Source organism: Gallinula chloropus (genome assembly GCF_964237585.1).
Source record: "Gallinula chloropus genome assembly, chromosome: 6".
NCBI lineage: Eukaryota > Metazoa > Chordata > Aves > Gruiformes > Rallidae > Gallinula > Gallinula chloropus.
The window spans coordinates 12,985,175-13,000,681 of record NC_140091.1 but is presented as its reverse complement, the minus strand read 5'-3'; the positions used below and the strand labels follow the sequence as shown (position 1 = coordinate 13,000,681).

At 37.2% G+C, this 15,507-nt stretch overlaps 1 protein-coding gene across 1 annotated transcript in view; it reads right to left on the bottom strand.

Moving 5' to 3' along the window:
• Window positions 1-1,244: 1,244 nt before the first annotated feature.
• The window catches only part of MIGA1 (mitoguardin 1), a gene marked incomplete at its 5' end in the record, with an annotated part of 35,972 nt that continues 21,709 nt past the window's right edge, over window positions 1,245-15,507 (bottom strand). Inside the window, 8 exons of the mRNA XM_084266419.1 lie at window positions 1,245-1,521; window positions 1,850-1,966; window positions 3,492-3,545; window positions 4,924-5,058; window positions 5,374-5,472; window positions 5,595-5,681; window positions 5,977-6,049; window positions 6,218-6,336. Coding sequence (XP_084122545.1) covers window positions 1,303-1,521; window positions 1,850-1,966; window positions 3,492-3,545; window positions 4,924-5,058; window positions 5,374-5,472; window positions 5,595-5,681; window positions 5,977-6,049; window positions 6,218-6,336 — 903 coding nt within the window. The 3' untranslated portion in view covers window positions 1,245-1,302. The remainder of the gene's footprint in view (window positions 1,522-1,849; window positions 1,967-3,491; window positions 3,546-4,923; window positions 5,059-5,373; window positions 5,473-5,594; window positions 5,682-5,976; window positions 6,050-6,217; window positions 6,337-15,507) is intronic.

Sequence of the window (15,507 nt, the reverse complement as noted above, 5' to 3'; positions counted from 1 at the left end):
GGGTTTGGGTTGTGTCTGCAACAAAAGTTGAGATGTTTCTAACCTATGCTAGGTTTTAACAACCTACTTCTCAAGTACCTGAACATCTGGAGTTACTGTGTCACAACTTACTGTGCATTACTCCACACAGGATAGATTCTTGTGGGCTTGCTTTCTGTGGCAAAGCACATCTAAGCTAACTATGAAACACTGTTTCACTTTAGACAAATTCAAAGGTGATAGCTCCTCATTATTTGTTACCCCTGGCACAGGGAAAAAGGTCACGACAAGTTCCCTCATGCCTTCTTCCTGAGCTGTGCTCCTACCTGAAGTTCAGGGTTCCATATCCTGAGCCACGGCTTTGCATCGTACACAGATGGCCACAATCCATTAAGTTTCCTCTTAATTAGACACCTGACTTCCTTCAGGAAAGGGAGGAAGACAGAAATACTTTGAACTACAAAACATTGTCTTCGGTTCTGTCTCACAATTAACAAATCTCATCACACATCCTTATTTAAAAATATATTCTGAAATGCTACATATGAACTGAGAATGGCATTAGTTTATTTACCACCACCATAAAAAGTAGTAACAGTTTTAGAAAAACAAAGATTTAAATTAATTGGTGAAGCTTTTCAAATACAAATAATGCTCTCAAACACCTTCGTGGTGCTCAGACACCTCAAAACAGGCTGCAGTAAAACATGCCTACTGGAGGTCATCCCTGCCCAAACGGTGCCTGCGCCTCCTGCATCGCTCCATCCCACTGCAGCACCAAACGACTGCTCACACACCCACACAAAGGCCAGTTCAGGGCAGTGGCAGCACGTTTGATTTTGTGAGTGTGATTACTTTATTGCATGTGTCACATGAATCAAGAGACTGCATATACCCCAGTCAAAACACCTTCTAGATCTAAACACACAATGGTCTGGGGACTCTGTAATGAATATTTCGTACTATAAGCCTTTAAAGGAAACAACTCCATCAGCTTCACTTACAAATTATCTGTGCAAAAGTACAGTACTTCATAAATAAACTTTACCCAAATATTACAGAAGAATGCTTTGGGATACATTAAGTATAAATACAGTGACAGCTGAGCTGCACATTTAATTTAGGTATATACAGGAATACGCTCACCGGTTCTGTTCACAGATGTACATTCAACCTCCCTGAGTCCTTTTCCACACTGAGTGACATGGTACATTTTCAGATGGTTGCTCAGTAACAGCGATGAGAGCTGCGGCGTTAGGGGGCAAGGTGGGAAGGAGGAGTACGTCGAGCTGCACCCCATTTCACTTCTCACAGACTTTAGGCTTACTGGACTTTTGCTTCTAAGAGCCCACTGGTCACGACATGCCCGTGACCACTTACGCAGGCACCGACGTGCCTCAGCGAATCTGCTCCAAGATAGGCCATTAGAAGTTCGGTGTGTCGGATCAGCAACTGCATCAGATCTTCAGCCAAACTCTCCATAGTTGAGTATCTCACCTTTTCAAAATCAAAAATGTCTTTGAGGAAGAAAAGCACTTGATCCTAGTGGGGAAAGAAAAGGGAAAACTTGTATTCACTTACAAGGAGAAGAAAGTATTCAGTGCTAGCTATTCCTTTTACATGTTTCCTAAGAACATCCATTTATGGATTCTTTTGGTGCCAAGACAGAAGTGCACTAAAATAGACTTTGCAAAACAGTTCTAGGCTTAAAAAAATTAACATGAAAATATTTATTTTCATGGTTTCTTATCGCTTGTCTTAATCTTAATATGCTATAAATAAAATAGAAATGTCTTTTAATCTGGAAGATATTTTTTGTTGTTGTTTTTCAATTAAGATGAGCAGTAATAAATAAAAAAAAGTTGCAAACCTTGAAGAAGCAGCATAGGTCATAAAGGGAATTTCTAGGGCCCAAAAAGCCCCAGGCCAAAACAGGGCTGATGTGTTCACATATAGCATAGAAATGTGCAAAAAATCCATCAGGCACCTGGTGATGTAAAAATGGTAAAGAAACATTACACAGTAATTTAATGTAAATCTCTACTGTACAATGTTAAGTCTTCAGAAAAGCCTAAAACTCCTACTGTATCATGGCTGTGGTAACCTGAACTCCTTTAAGTTACAGGGCAGCTGCACCAAACAAGTGTCATGACATTTTTAGAAGTTTTTATTTCATAAGCCCCAAAAGATCTTGAAGAACCTACTCTGACTCCCCTATGACACAGCAGATAATTTTGTTGCTATTCCTGATTGAGCCCCTATACACCATGTATAGCTGAAACTTGCCAAAACGTAAGCAAACTGCAGAGTTTTGAATGGAACAAACCTGCAGTTCATCACACTGCTTGGGGCACAGTCAGTCTCCCCCTTACAAAGACTTCCACAGCGCTGAACTTTACCCGCCTTTGAATGACTCCAGCTGCACTGATCAAACTACTAGTCCCAAGGAGTAAAGTTACTCACACATTTACAAAGTTGTAAATATTGAGACTTCAGTATACAACGGAACTACAGAGGAAAGTGGTTGTGCACTGATAAAGAGATCAAAATTACAGGTTATTGTAACATCTGCTTTGGAGATATGATCCCTTTATATGAATCTAGTTTAGAAAAGTTCTATTTATAAAAAATTCCCAACTATATTGACACAGGGAGGAAACATCCCAAATCTTAAGACAGAATGGCAGCTGAGGACCTTTCATAAAACAAAAACTGCCACTGGAAGCAACTTTTTTTCTTTTTCTTTTTTTTTTCTTTTTAAAGATGAAGTATGTCCTTAGCCCCCAGGAGTCACATAAATAACTATTCTTGAAGTCAGAGAAAGATGTCAGTGCCAACCACCCCAGCAAGCATTCCTCACCTGCAGTAAGCAAACCCACTTCTAACAGCTATGGGTGTCCTGCAGCACACCTCAACTCTGCTTCTGGACTGGTCATTACAGAAATGGGGCATTTGCTTCCCAGGTCTAATAAAAGCCTCCAAGGGTGGGAGTAAGGAGCTGCTGGCACAGAGGAGTTCTGCTTCGAAATCTGCAGACTTCCTTCACCAAGAGTTCAGGATGCACAGGGGGGCTGAAGGAAGCTGCAATACAGCTCCTGCCACTGATGAGGAAGATGGTACTTCAAGTAGGTAAAGGGCTGAATTTTATTTAGCTGTGGAGATGACACAGGGAGATGGGGTTGAAAGTCCTAGCACACGCAGGTTAGGTGAGATTAATGACCTCGGTCTGCAAAAATCCATGATTGGGGTCATCAGCCTGAGAAACTACTGTAACCACTGTTGGCTGGACCTAAACTACGTTGAAAACCTGTCAGCTGAGTCTTTTGCTAAAATACTGGTATAAGGGGCCCATGAACTAAACTTACACAGTCAGCAGCCTCTTGTCTAAACTAACTTGTCTACAGGATTAAGGGTTGAACTGGAGCTTTGGCAAAATAAATTACAGGACAGAGCTTCAAGTCCTTAGGAGCCAGTCAGGATCTTTGGTTCACATAATATGCAAAGCAACTTACCTTCATTTGCTGTCTTTTCTGCTTCAGCACTGACCAACAGCTTGAAGCCACAGCCTAAGTATAATTAAACAAAAAGAAAAAAAGGTCCTAAAGCCTGTGTAACTTTATTATAAGAGAAATTACTTTCACCTCAAAAGATGGAGAATACTGTATATCGACATTTTGGTGATTTTTTTCAGTCTTGTGATAACACAAAGTTAAAAGCTATGAAATATCAGCTGATAGAAATAGCTAATTTCATAGGTAGTTCAAAATTGCTACTTTAGTCTTACTTTGCAACACTTTCTTTAGTTTAATTCAAATGTAACTTGGCATCCCCGATTGATTTTTACTGTGCAACAGTTGGGAACATTCGGGTTTAACTGAGGACTCGTCTCATATACCAAAGGGTGTGCTCAGGCATAAATAACTATTTTAGATATTAAGTAGCATGTGAACACATTGAAATGTCCTTTTTCATTTTAGCAAAAACATTCTTGCAATAGCTTCAGATTCCGCTAAGGAGTTTTGTCCAAATAAGGACCTGTGAAATACAATATAGCGTTATCAGCACTGGGCTTTTTCCCTCAGTGCTTGTAACTACCCTCATCTGATTCTCCTCAGCACTGCAAGATCATTTGCTGCTCACAAAACACAACATTATCACAGAACTACAAAAATTAATCTATGCATGTTACCTTTTTTTTTTTTTTAATCTCTAGAGGAAATATTTCAATTGAAAGACGAAAATAAAAGCAAATCCAGCAGTTTATAGGTACTAATGGATGAAAGAACACTACTATCTGTCAGCTGACCATGGCAGTAGCCTGTATGCCTCTAACAGAGGGATAAGATCTATTTTGAGAAATTAAGAGGCACAACTATAAAAGCATGAGATGTTACCAACATTTAAATGCCCGTATGGTATTAATTTGCATTTGTTTGCTTGCAACATTGTGCTTCATTGGTAAATCTCTGGTATATGAACCAGAACCTGTATCTGCTACTTAAGATGTGGCTAGCAGAAACTTCCCTTCTAAACTCCCACTTCCTCGGAGAAAAGTCATTTTTTCCAGGACAAGTTGAAGTATTTTCTCCAATAGATTCAATCATTCTATATATTTTTGGCCGAGACTTGTAGCTTTTAACTGCTATGTAAAAAATCTGATCATAGAACCTGTTTTTCTGACTAATATTTCAGGTACATATTATGTTATATTGGAAGCTAAATTGGACTTTGCAGCAAATCTTTGCTTCAAAATTCATGCCATTGCCCTGCTGTTTTTGTATTTATTCTGGTCTTTACATTGTGCTTTAAGAATATAAAGCACAGGTCACCAGAAGAACACTTTTGGCGTATGCAGAACTGTTGTATCAGAATGCTCACACCAGCATTGTACTGATCATACCATCTAGAGAAGGGTGAGTACAAGAATTACAGATAAACACTTACAGTTTCTTTAAAAGAGGAATTCAGCCAGCGGTTATTTACTACATTCTGTATAGATATTGGTGGATTTTCTAAATCTTCAAATGAATCCATTAATATGAAGTCCAGAACAACATCATAAAAATTCAGATTTTTCACCTATATTGAATGAGAACATGATCTATGTAACTCAGTTTCTTTTTGACATGCACTGTATTCTAATTCAGTATTAACATAGAGATTTTTAATTGCTTCTAATGAATATTAAAGAGAAGTTGTCAGTAAAGGAAAAGTTAAAAAAATATTACATGCATTCTGCTACTGAACTGCAGTGGTGGATGCCATTTCTCTAAATGAGCCATGTAAACAAAGAGGAGTTGCCTTTCCCACAATTCTAAACTGTAAAAAAATATTTTTAGATGCTAGAGTTTGCACAATTAAGGGTAAAAGCACTTCTCAGAAATTCAGACTCACTCCTCTAGCAGCAAGTTCCATTTCAGTATTATCCCAGTGATCTGTTTGTTCCAAAAAATATATCATTTCATCAAAGACATCTTCAAATTTCTTTGGATTCTGTAAAGTAAAAGCAATGAGTATCAAGCAAACTCAACAAGAGAGCTGGTTTATTTACACAGGAAAGTGAAATCTGGTAGAGGTTACACTAACAATAAAACATTGATTAAAAAGGCTTTTACCTTTCGTGCTCTCACAATTAAAGCAGACAAAATTTTTCTTCCACTTTCAGCAAGAAAAATTCTGTTTGAAGTTTCTGAAAGAATTATCTAGAAAAGGTTTCAGAAAATACAGACCTATTAATTCACAGATTATACTCAGGGACCTTAAACACTCCATCATATTTAATATAATTATAACCACTAGCATAACTAATCACAAGATTGCTGCTCCTCTGCAAATACATCCCATTTTACAATTAGAGAAATGTAAAAGCAACAAGAAAATATTTAATTACAGAATACATTATGGAAATGCTTGCACGGGTAGCACATTAGTAGTTTCAATGCCATGTACTTTAGATTTAACAAGACAGACAGACAGACAAATCACTCTATTATTTACCTGAAAAGCTTGTCGAATACAATGAAGCTTAGCAAGGAAGTCACTGTCTCCTAGACATTCAAACATTTCAGTCCTATATAAAATAAGAGTTTTTAAAGACCATTAAAAAAGAAGCAAAAGAAAATTCACCCAGTTTCTAGGAAAAAATACCTAGTACAAGTAACTTCTAAAGAAAATAGTTCTATAGGGAATATTTAATTCTTGTTTTTCTTAGAAATAAGTAGACATAAATCAATAATACCTTAACACTCGTGAATAAATTTTGCCTTCTTCTGCTAAGTGCATTGCTTCTTCATACAGTGGGCAGTGGCAAAGCGAATCTAGACCATATGTACTCCGACTCTCTCTGTGCTCTGTGAGCTGAAAACAATAGTTGGAAGTTTGTTAAAGATCTCACTAACATAATTTTTGTAAAGATAAAACACATTAAAGAATTTTTCTTGGTGTCCTACTAAAAGATGTATCCTTTACTCTGTTTAAAAGAAAGGGGCAACACTAACTAGTTAACAGAGGAGGAACACCACACTGTCAACACGATGGTTACTTCATAACTTTTAAAATCTGAATGCTGCAGTTCCAGGTTTTGAATTTCAAAAGCTTAAGTAATGAAACTTCTTAGTTTTGTTTTTAATTTGTGTAGTTAGATCTAATGGGTCTCAAAGATGTTAAAAAAAAATTGTCAGGACGCACAGTACAGAATGATTGCATCATGCAAATCTTTAGGAAGCTGGAAATAGAAACATCCTCCCACCCTGTTTTTGTTTTGCTGGTAAATACCTCTGCTAGTTACCAAAGCATATTGTATGAAGCTTGAGCATCCAGTATTTTACTACAGACTCCCCAAAAGGTTTTCAATTCTGTGGTTATCATTTAAATTAATCTGTACTCACGTACATTGTTAGAGCAAAAAATCCCTAGACAGATTAAAGCACATAAATAATACAGAACTCCTGTTTACAGAATGCCAGATTTAATCCACAAAACAATGCCTAGCTACAATTTCCACTACAAGCATTACATTGTATTATTAATGATAAAAATATATATATATATGTATCTCGGTCTCACACAACCTTCAGTGTAGTTAATGGCTAGAAAATGAATTCTAACTTTTTTTTTTAAAAAATAAGGTTGTTTTGCTGTTTTAATATATCCTGCATGAGGAAAACAAACCTGTGCTTCTAGGCTACAAAAACAGTGCCTAGAAGCATCTTTAAAAATAATTCTCACAGTAACTGAACTATATAAAAATTGTTATCTTCTGTCTTAGAAAGATTTAAAAAAATCAGATTAAAGTATAACTTCATGTTAAACTTCCAATAAAATATTCAAATAAATCTATGCTCAAAAGTTGTTCCTATCACTGAGGACATACAGACAACTGCTGGCATGAGACTTCACAGACATTAAGAAATGCACTTTCAATATGTCTTCTCAACAGACTTTAGTTGAGTCAATTACAGCAAGAACAGTTTGGCCAAGTAGGCTTGCCTGCTCCAGGGAAGAATAGAAGCACATGCCAATGCCTATTTCTGTCCATGTAAACATTTAAGCACGAGTAAGTTACAGAGATTTCAGTACAGAGCTGGTGCTCTGGCAAGCATCATGCGCTGTTAGTTGGTGTATATATTTGCTGGAACTTACACTGGTGTTTTGAATCACTTATATCAGTGTAAGCAAATACATATAATTTCTTTCATAAAATTGTCAGGTTCCATTTTGAATTGTTTTTTAGGGTAAAAAAATTAAATAAATCTGTATTCCTACAGAGATTTCTACAGAGATTTCAAATTGAGACTCAAGTGATGAGACAACACCTAGGGAATAAGTGAAGGAACAACAGTTTTAAGGTCAGTAAAATGTTATACTTAAATGAACAATGTACACTGTCAGAATTCACCTAGCTTAGAAGTATTTCCATTTTAAAAGTATTTATTTGTTTATTAGGTTTTTTCTTGGAAGAACAGAGTAGAATAAGCTGACTTCCTAAAAAAGATTTACAGCTATTAAGACCAAAGATTTCATTCCAGTTTAACAGTACTAATCATAGCACCAAATTGTGTTTTGGATTAGCTAATTCAGAAAGCCCACCTGAACATTTATGTTCTTATTAAGGAAAGGAAGCTTATAATTGAAAGTATATGGGAAGGAATCATTTAACCAACTGAAAGAAACAGGAATAGACTGATTCCTTTCAGATAGAAGAAATACACACACAGAGTGTAATAGAACAGGTATATATACAAGAGCAAGTGAAAAATCTTTCCTCCAGAATTTTTTTTTCTACCTTATGGTTAAGAAAGGATTAACTGTAGAACAATACATACATATTTTTCAAAATAAAGACCAAACCAGAACACGAGTAAGTATACCAATTTATGTCTTACCTGATCCAGCTATTACTGAAGCCATTTACTCTATTTCATTTGCAAAGCATGAGAAGAAATAGGTTGTGAACACATAAGTACTTTGTAAGCAGCTGCCCCTCTCTTGGAGGTTATAATTTCTGTGGCAAAAGGGATTTTATTAGTTTCTCTGCTGAACTTCAGGCAAATCACCTTCTTCAGACGCTCAGGCAAACTGAGTTGACTGTGGCTGAATTAAGACCAATATGATTTAGTCAGATGCAGGTAATCTCCATCTGCTGCCAACAAGCCTGAGGCAGTCACATCTTCAGGACATGCCTGATCGTAGCTTTTGTGGTTAGAGACTGGCGCAGAATCTGCTCCCTGGGAGGTCAGTGATTATATTTAGCATTTTTTAAATATAAAAAAATAATTCCTCTCATGCTAGCAGATGAAATGAAAGAGCTGTGTTACTGTTGTAATATGTATTATTGAGCTCAAATGAAGAAAGCAGTCAAATCAACCAGCTGCTAAGCAGGAGAGAAATATATAACAATTCTTCTCCTGAGAAGATGGTTTTGATTACAGATTGAAGTTAGTCCTGACCAAGCACACTTCAAAAAGGGTGCAAATTTCTCTATCACTTCTCTAAGCATGCAAAAAGCAGAGAGAAAAAAGAAACAAACCAAACTGAAAAACAGAAAATAAAATGACCTCTAAGGTTAACTAAAAAAAGGTGATTTCCAGACAAGCATCGAGGCTGCATCGTAATGCTCCTGGAGTCATCAAGGAGTTTCTCTTGATGCTTTCTACTGTTTAAATACATATATTTATATGTAGATATAAACAATACATATGTGCAACACAGTTTTATACTTTAAACAGTCTTGCAAGCATTCAGTAACAGTTCCTTTGTTTTTTTTTGTTTTGACATTAAGGTGAAAGCTTGTCTATATAAACATCCTAGTTCACAATAAAATTAGTTGAAGATGCTCCAAACACAAGCCCACATTTCTAACATAGCAGAGCTCAGCTATTAGAAGAATGAACAAATCATATACAAATGTTTAGCCACATGCAGAGCATACATTTTCTAGACAAGAACTTCCAAGCTGACATCAAAAGGAAAATTAACTCTTTCTTGTAAGTCTCCAAGGACTTGTTACCTTTGTGAAAAAAGATGGAGAGAAAGGTTAGTTTTAAATGAAATGGTTCACCATAACTACCTTATATGAATTGGCATGCATTCATGATATGTGCTCAGGTACTTGGTTTTTACCCCACTATGTACCCCTATGCACCTTGTAACTTTCCTCAACAGTGGTTCAGTATGCACCAGAAGATAGCAGAAAGCCCCCACGTCCCACATTTTGTCAGCTGGACTCTTGAAAACCCCTTAAATCCTTTCTTGCCAGTCTGAAGTGAACACTTCTCTGCACAGCCACTGCCATTTTGAAACTCCTAACACACCAGTAAGGATTAAAACCAGTCCATGAGCAGCTACCAAAAGTACTGGTAGTTGTGAGTAACACAAAGGACGATGGACCTTATGTGCCAATCTGCTATTGCCTCAGTGTCACGGGGGGTCACACGAAGAATATGAAAATGCAGGCAAAGAAGAGATGGAAAATGCACTGCCCTGTAGCAGCAATCTCATCTTGTAACGCTTTACTTCTGCCCATTCAAGGCTCAAGGAAGAGAGAGCAGTTGCTGGTGACCCTTGCACAGGATATTATGACCACCTGCAGCGAACACATAGCTTCAAACCCCCAAAGCCTGTGGTGATAACTTGTGTCTCTACACCCAGAGCTGGAAAGCAGCCTTGAAGATTACAGCATGGATTGGTTTTGTTCTGATGATAATTAGTTTTCCCTGGACAGCCCAGCTTTAAGGCTGCATCTGCTGGTAAAGAGATGCTGAAACCATTGTTGTGAAGCATCATAACCTCTGGAGCTTGCAATAATTCTTTAGCCTGGGATCCCTGACTGCTCTGATCTAATGAACAGACTCAGTGCTCTTATGTGCCACCCACAAGCTGCTTCTTAATAAATAGAAAAAATTCTCAGCTGTGCCTCAAGACCTTGTTGATGACCAAAATAACGACCTACATGAATGTAACAAAAATAAACAGTGCCAGACCTTTTAGGAATTCTTGCTTCCTCCCCCTAACATAGGGTCAATTTACTGGCACAGTCAGCATTCCTTGCATTCAGATAAATTATGTTTGTCCTATATCAGAAGGCAGATCATGAGCTCTTTCTCTGGGTATCTTTTAAAAGATAAAGTTTCCTGCCTTTTTTTTTTTTTATTTCAAACACAAGTAGCTGTAGGATGAGTGTGATCTCTTGTTTTGGCAGTTGGAAGATGTGATGGTGATTACTATGTAAGACATTTGAGATGGTACTTTATCATTTCAGTTTATTAAAGCAGTGTGTTCTTCCTAATATCTGGAAGAGGAAGGAAGTTCATGTAGTTTCAGGAAGTCCTCCTAACTTACTTGTATATATTACTGTGAGGAAGCTTGCATATTATTTCTTTGAGAAAAACACATTCAGAATACGGTTTTATCTGAATTATTAACTTTATTAATTTTAAGCATAATGAAGAATGTGAATTTACTGCATTGTGTGTATCGTGATAGTACTATTCCTTGCCAGGTGGAATAGTCCTAGCCTATGAGCTGTGTCTGGTATAGAGGCTTTTGCTTACTGAACAACTACACGGAGTTATTATGGTACAAAAACTAGTCTGGTGCTAATATATGGGACATATAATATACTGGGACATATAATATATGGGACATCTAATATACTGTGCAAATACCATACATACTTGGAAGTTTCTGTTAGAGGACAAGGATCATCTCCAGACTTCTTTATTTTATTATTATTTTAAAGCTTTTAGATCACCATTTAATGATTTGTTGGTCCATGTTTTCCTATTCATAGCTACAGAGCAAGCAATCACAGTTGTCCTTGGAGGAATTAAAGGAATCTGGTTCCCCATTGACCACTCTTCATTGCCACGTGGAAAACCTTTCCTCCACAATAGAATCTTTTTAATCAGGGTACTTCTATTAGGATGCAGAGGACAAATAATGAGGAAAACACCCACTCAAACCAACACAAAAGAAGCATGAAGTTAGAGCAATTTGCTAGAGAGGATATAGGAATAGTTGGTGTGCCTACACCACCACCAATGTTTCTTGGGAGATGGAAAGCTTCTGATAATGATATGAACAGACAAGCTTGGTTACTGGATATCATGCATCAATGGTCACCATGAAATCTTTCTGAGATTTCCCAAAGTATTATGCAGCAGTTATCAGGTACATGCATCTCTTATGCATGTCAGGTACTGGTTCTTCAAAGAAATAGTATGACTGTTAGCAGAATGAAAGATTTCAGACACTAATTCTTTCCTCTTTTTCTCCACATGTTTAAAGACTATAAAAAAGAGGCACCTCCTTACCTCATTAAAGTTGTTAGTGTAGGGAGCTCCTTACCATTCACTACCCAAGGCATGCTAGACTGCAGGACTGTTACACTACTTCTTTTTTTTTTGAGGTAAGACAATGATCCACATCAAATTAGAGAGATGACATGAACATGGAGGAAGTGACCAGGATGAGAACAGTAAGGCCTGATAAGATCAGATTAGTGATTCTGGAGGCAGTCAGAATACAGGAGGACATGTCTCTTTTTCTTGTTTCACAACAAAAGTAAAAAACAAAACACACACCTCACTTATAAATGCTATAGGAGTACAACTTCCTATTACTTACCAACATTATTCCCTCTGGTATTCCCTACTGTACTTTTGGAAATCAGGAAAAAGCTAACTCTACCTTTCAGTGACAGAGTGCTTTTTTGAGCAATTTCTGAACCTAGAATTCACTTCAAGTGGCTTTTAAGGTTTTGGTGCCATATACAAATAATTGCAGGCATACAGAAACTGGTGTTCTTTCCCCATTATCAAAGCCTGCTCCATCCTGCACTATTTTGTTTTAATAGGTTTGAACTGAGAAAAAGACCACCTTACTAAAGGAATTACTGGGGCCGAGGAAAGGGGTCAGATCAGCTAAGGCTTTTTTCACAAGTCTACAAAAATCTCCTAAGCCCTGGACTAAGCTAACATTTTAATAAAGAAAGCAAAGTTTATTTGCTAATAGAATACAGATTCAGTTCTAGTCAGGATATGAAAATAAGACATGATAAATACATGTGCACTGCCAATGGAGAGGCAGCAGTGAAGCTGTCAGGGAAAGTGGGGAAGAGCTTCTAATAGAAAGACGGAAAAGAATCCAGGAGAGAGAAGGTGGAGACCTTTCCTGGCACACTCACTGCTGTACTCTTGCCAAAGGTGGCAGCTATTTTGATCACACAGCAGGTGAGATAGCAAAAGTATGAAAAGGATATTAAACCTTGTAAAAAATATACTGATGATAGTCTCAAATTGGGAAGAAAGTACCATTGTTTATCACAGTACACAGCTATCAATAACTAAATTAGGGCAAATTGCTGTGCCAAATATCCCTTCTGCAGAGCTTCTGAAAGCCTATGTATGTTTAAGAATGAAAGTCTGGGCTTGAGGATGGCAACTGTCTGTCTAAATCCTCTTTGTAGGGATTCAGGCACCTTTGTATGGTAGATGGACAGACTGGCACAATTCTGTATGAGAAATCATCAAGTGCATGATCCTCAGCATCCTCTTGATTATCAGCCACAGCCAACATGCAGTTTTGGCATAGCCTACTGCTTTCCTCTAGAGCCCATCAAAAGGCATGTGATTTAAACACTGCCAGCTGCCCCAGCTTTCTACAGTTCTCTTCTTGAAAACAATCTTCCTATGCTTTGTCCTAATACAATACAGCACAACATTCTTGTTGCCTCCTAAACACTATTCCTAACAATTTCCATCACATCATCTATCTATGTCCTGGTTTAGATTCCCTGTATCTTTGCTGTTACCTCTCCTGAGGGCAGTGAATTAAATTTGACTTGACTGCATGTCAGCACTGAAACATAACAACAGCTTCCAGCCTCAAAAACCAATACTTAGCCCAGCTCCTTGGGACAAGATGCAGCAGAAGGAAGACGAATAACTGTTAACATACAGCTTGTAGCATGATGTGGCCACAAAAAAAGCTGCTACTTCATAATTTCCCAAAAGGTAAAATTACAAATTATTCCAGTAGGGCAAAAATCACAGAGCAATATACACGCACACATGGAGTTCAGATCTAAAAATTATGGTTGATATTTCTGTTGGCACACAGAGTATAGGATAGTTACTAAAATTGTAACTGTAAACAGGGAGCCATAGGACAAAAAAAAAAAAAATGCCTATTTGCCCACTACCTGAAACAAATCTAAAGCTGGAAAAGCCTCAAACCTCTGCCTGAAACATTCCACTTCTTCGCAAAATCCAGAATAACGAAAGAAATAAATCAACAAGAAGCAGCTACCTGACATCATCATGTCTAGAGTAAAAAAATCTGTTATGTCAAATCTAATCCAGTTACATCAAAGTGATCACTGTTCTCTAGTAATAGCTGAAATACACTAAGTAGTTATTACTCTTTCTCATTGTCATAGTTATTTGCAGTAGTAATTTAACACATTTCTCTGACTGGCCCCTCTAGTTTAAGCCTAGTGGCCCATATTCAATCCAGAATTGTGATGGTGTTCTGATTTGAACACCAAACTTCAAGTTATTCATGGCTTTGTTAATCTTCAGGACTCCTATCAGCTGAGAGTTTTAACAGATTCTTCAATAAAATCTGAAGGAGATCAGAGATCTTTTCTAGTGGCAAAGGCTAGAAAACTGGAAAGGAAGAGAAAATCTTCATAACTTTGCTCTGGAAGAAAGGGTTCACAGAAGTGGTTGCAAGAGATCAAACATAGAGAATATTTTCAGGATATATAAAGACAATCCTATTGCTAATTTTTACTCAAGTATTTCTTTAGCACATACTGAGACAGTCACCACTCAGGGTGATACATCCTGGGGATTTGTTTGGATTTTTGTTTGGTTGTTGTTCATTTGGTTGGGTGGGTTGGGGGGTTTAGTTGTTTTTTTAAGCCAAGCAGGGCAACTGAGCACAATGGATGTTTCCATCTCTACATGCTTGCAAAAACACTAGGAAGTTCAGGGTGGGGGTGGGAAGAAGATACAAAGCATATAAACTATAACGGTTCACAGCTTCTCTCATGTGTTGATGCAAGTTGAAGCAAGCTTGAACTGCCATCTTGTCCAAATGACAGGGAAGAGTAACCAGTCTATACAGACAGTTTGAGGAATGAATGCTAGGCATACCATCACAACTTTGTATGAATTACTAAATCAAGATGATCACAGTTTAATGTGTATTACTACATCAAGATAATTGTGCAATGAAAAAACAAACCATACAATAGACAGTCATATGATAATTGCAAACAACATGTACACAATTCTCTCTCTTTTTACAACTGTCTGAGTTCAGTAGCTTGGTAGTAGTTCATACATGATAGCAATATCTAACACAGGATGTAGCAATTAAGACCCATTGTCTTTCCTGTAATTTGGAGTAGAGTGCTATTCAAGATCACTTCAGCTCCTAAGAGACTATAAAAGGAGATACTCCTTGTTCAAATAGGCATGTTGCTGTACATAAAATTCCCTCTAATACTTCAAGGGAGCTGTACCAGATTTCTGCTAATAGACAATGTCTTGTTATCCAAAGATTATTTATTTCCTTTGTGGCCTTATTCAAGACGATTAAAGAAAGTTTGATGAAATATATTGCACATAGAACGTAGTAAAATAGGTAGCTGTCAGCTCCTAACAAATTCCTCCAAAAAAACGCAACTCCAAAAAAGACACAGCCTTCTTCATACGTCTCCATATTATAGCATGAGAATAGGGAAAACGGGTAATAAAAAAATCTAATTCATGGTGAAAGGAACTACTATAGCCTCAATTGATTGTGCTTCTTCACCCAAGAAAATGTGCTATATTTTTCAAAAGAAACTTTTCTTAGAAGTAGTTAGGGAAACATTCTACCTGTGCACCAATGTAAGACAGAAAAAGCAGGAAAAAAAAGACAGAAAAAACAGAAAAAAGATGAAAAAGAATGAAAAATTTAAAAAAAATTGCAAATTGATTCCATCTTCATTACCTGAACTGCTAGGAAGCTAGTTAC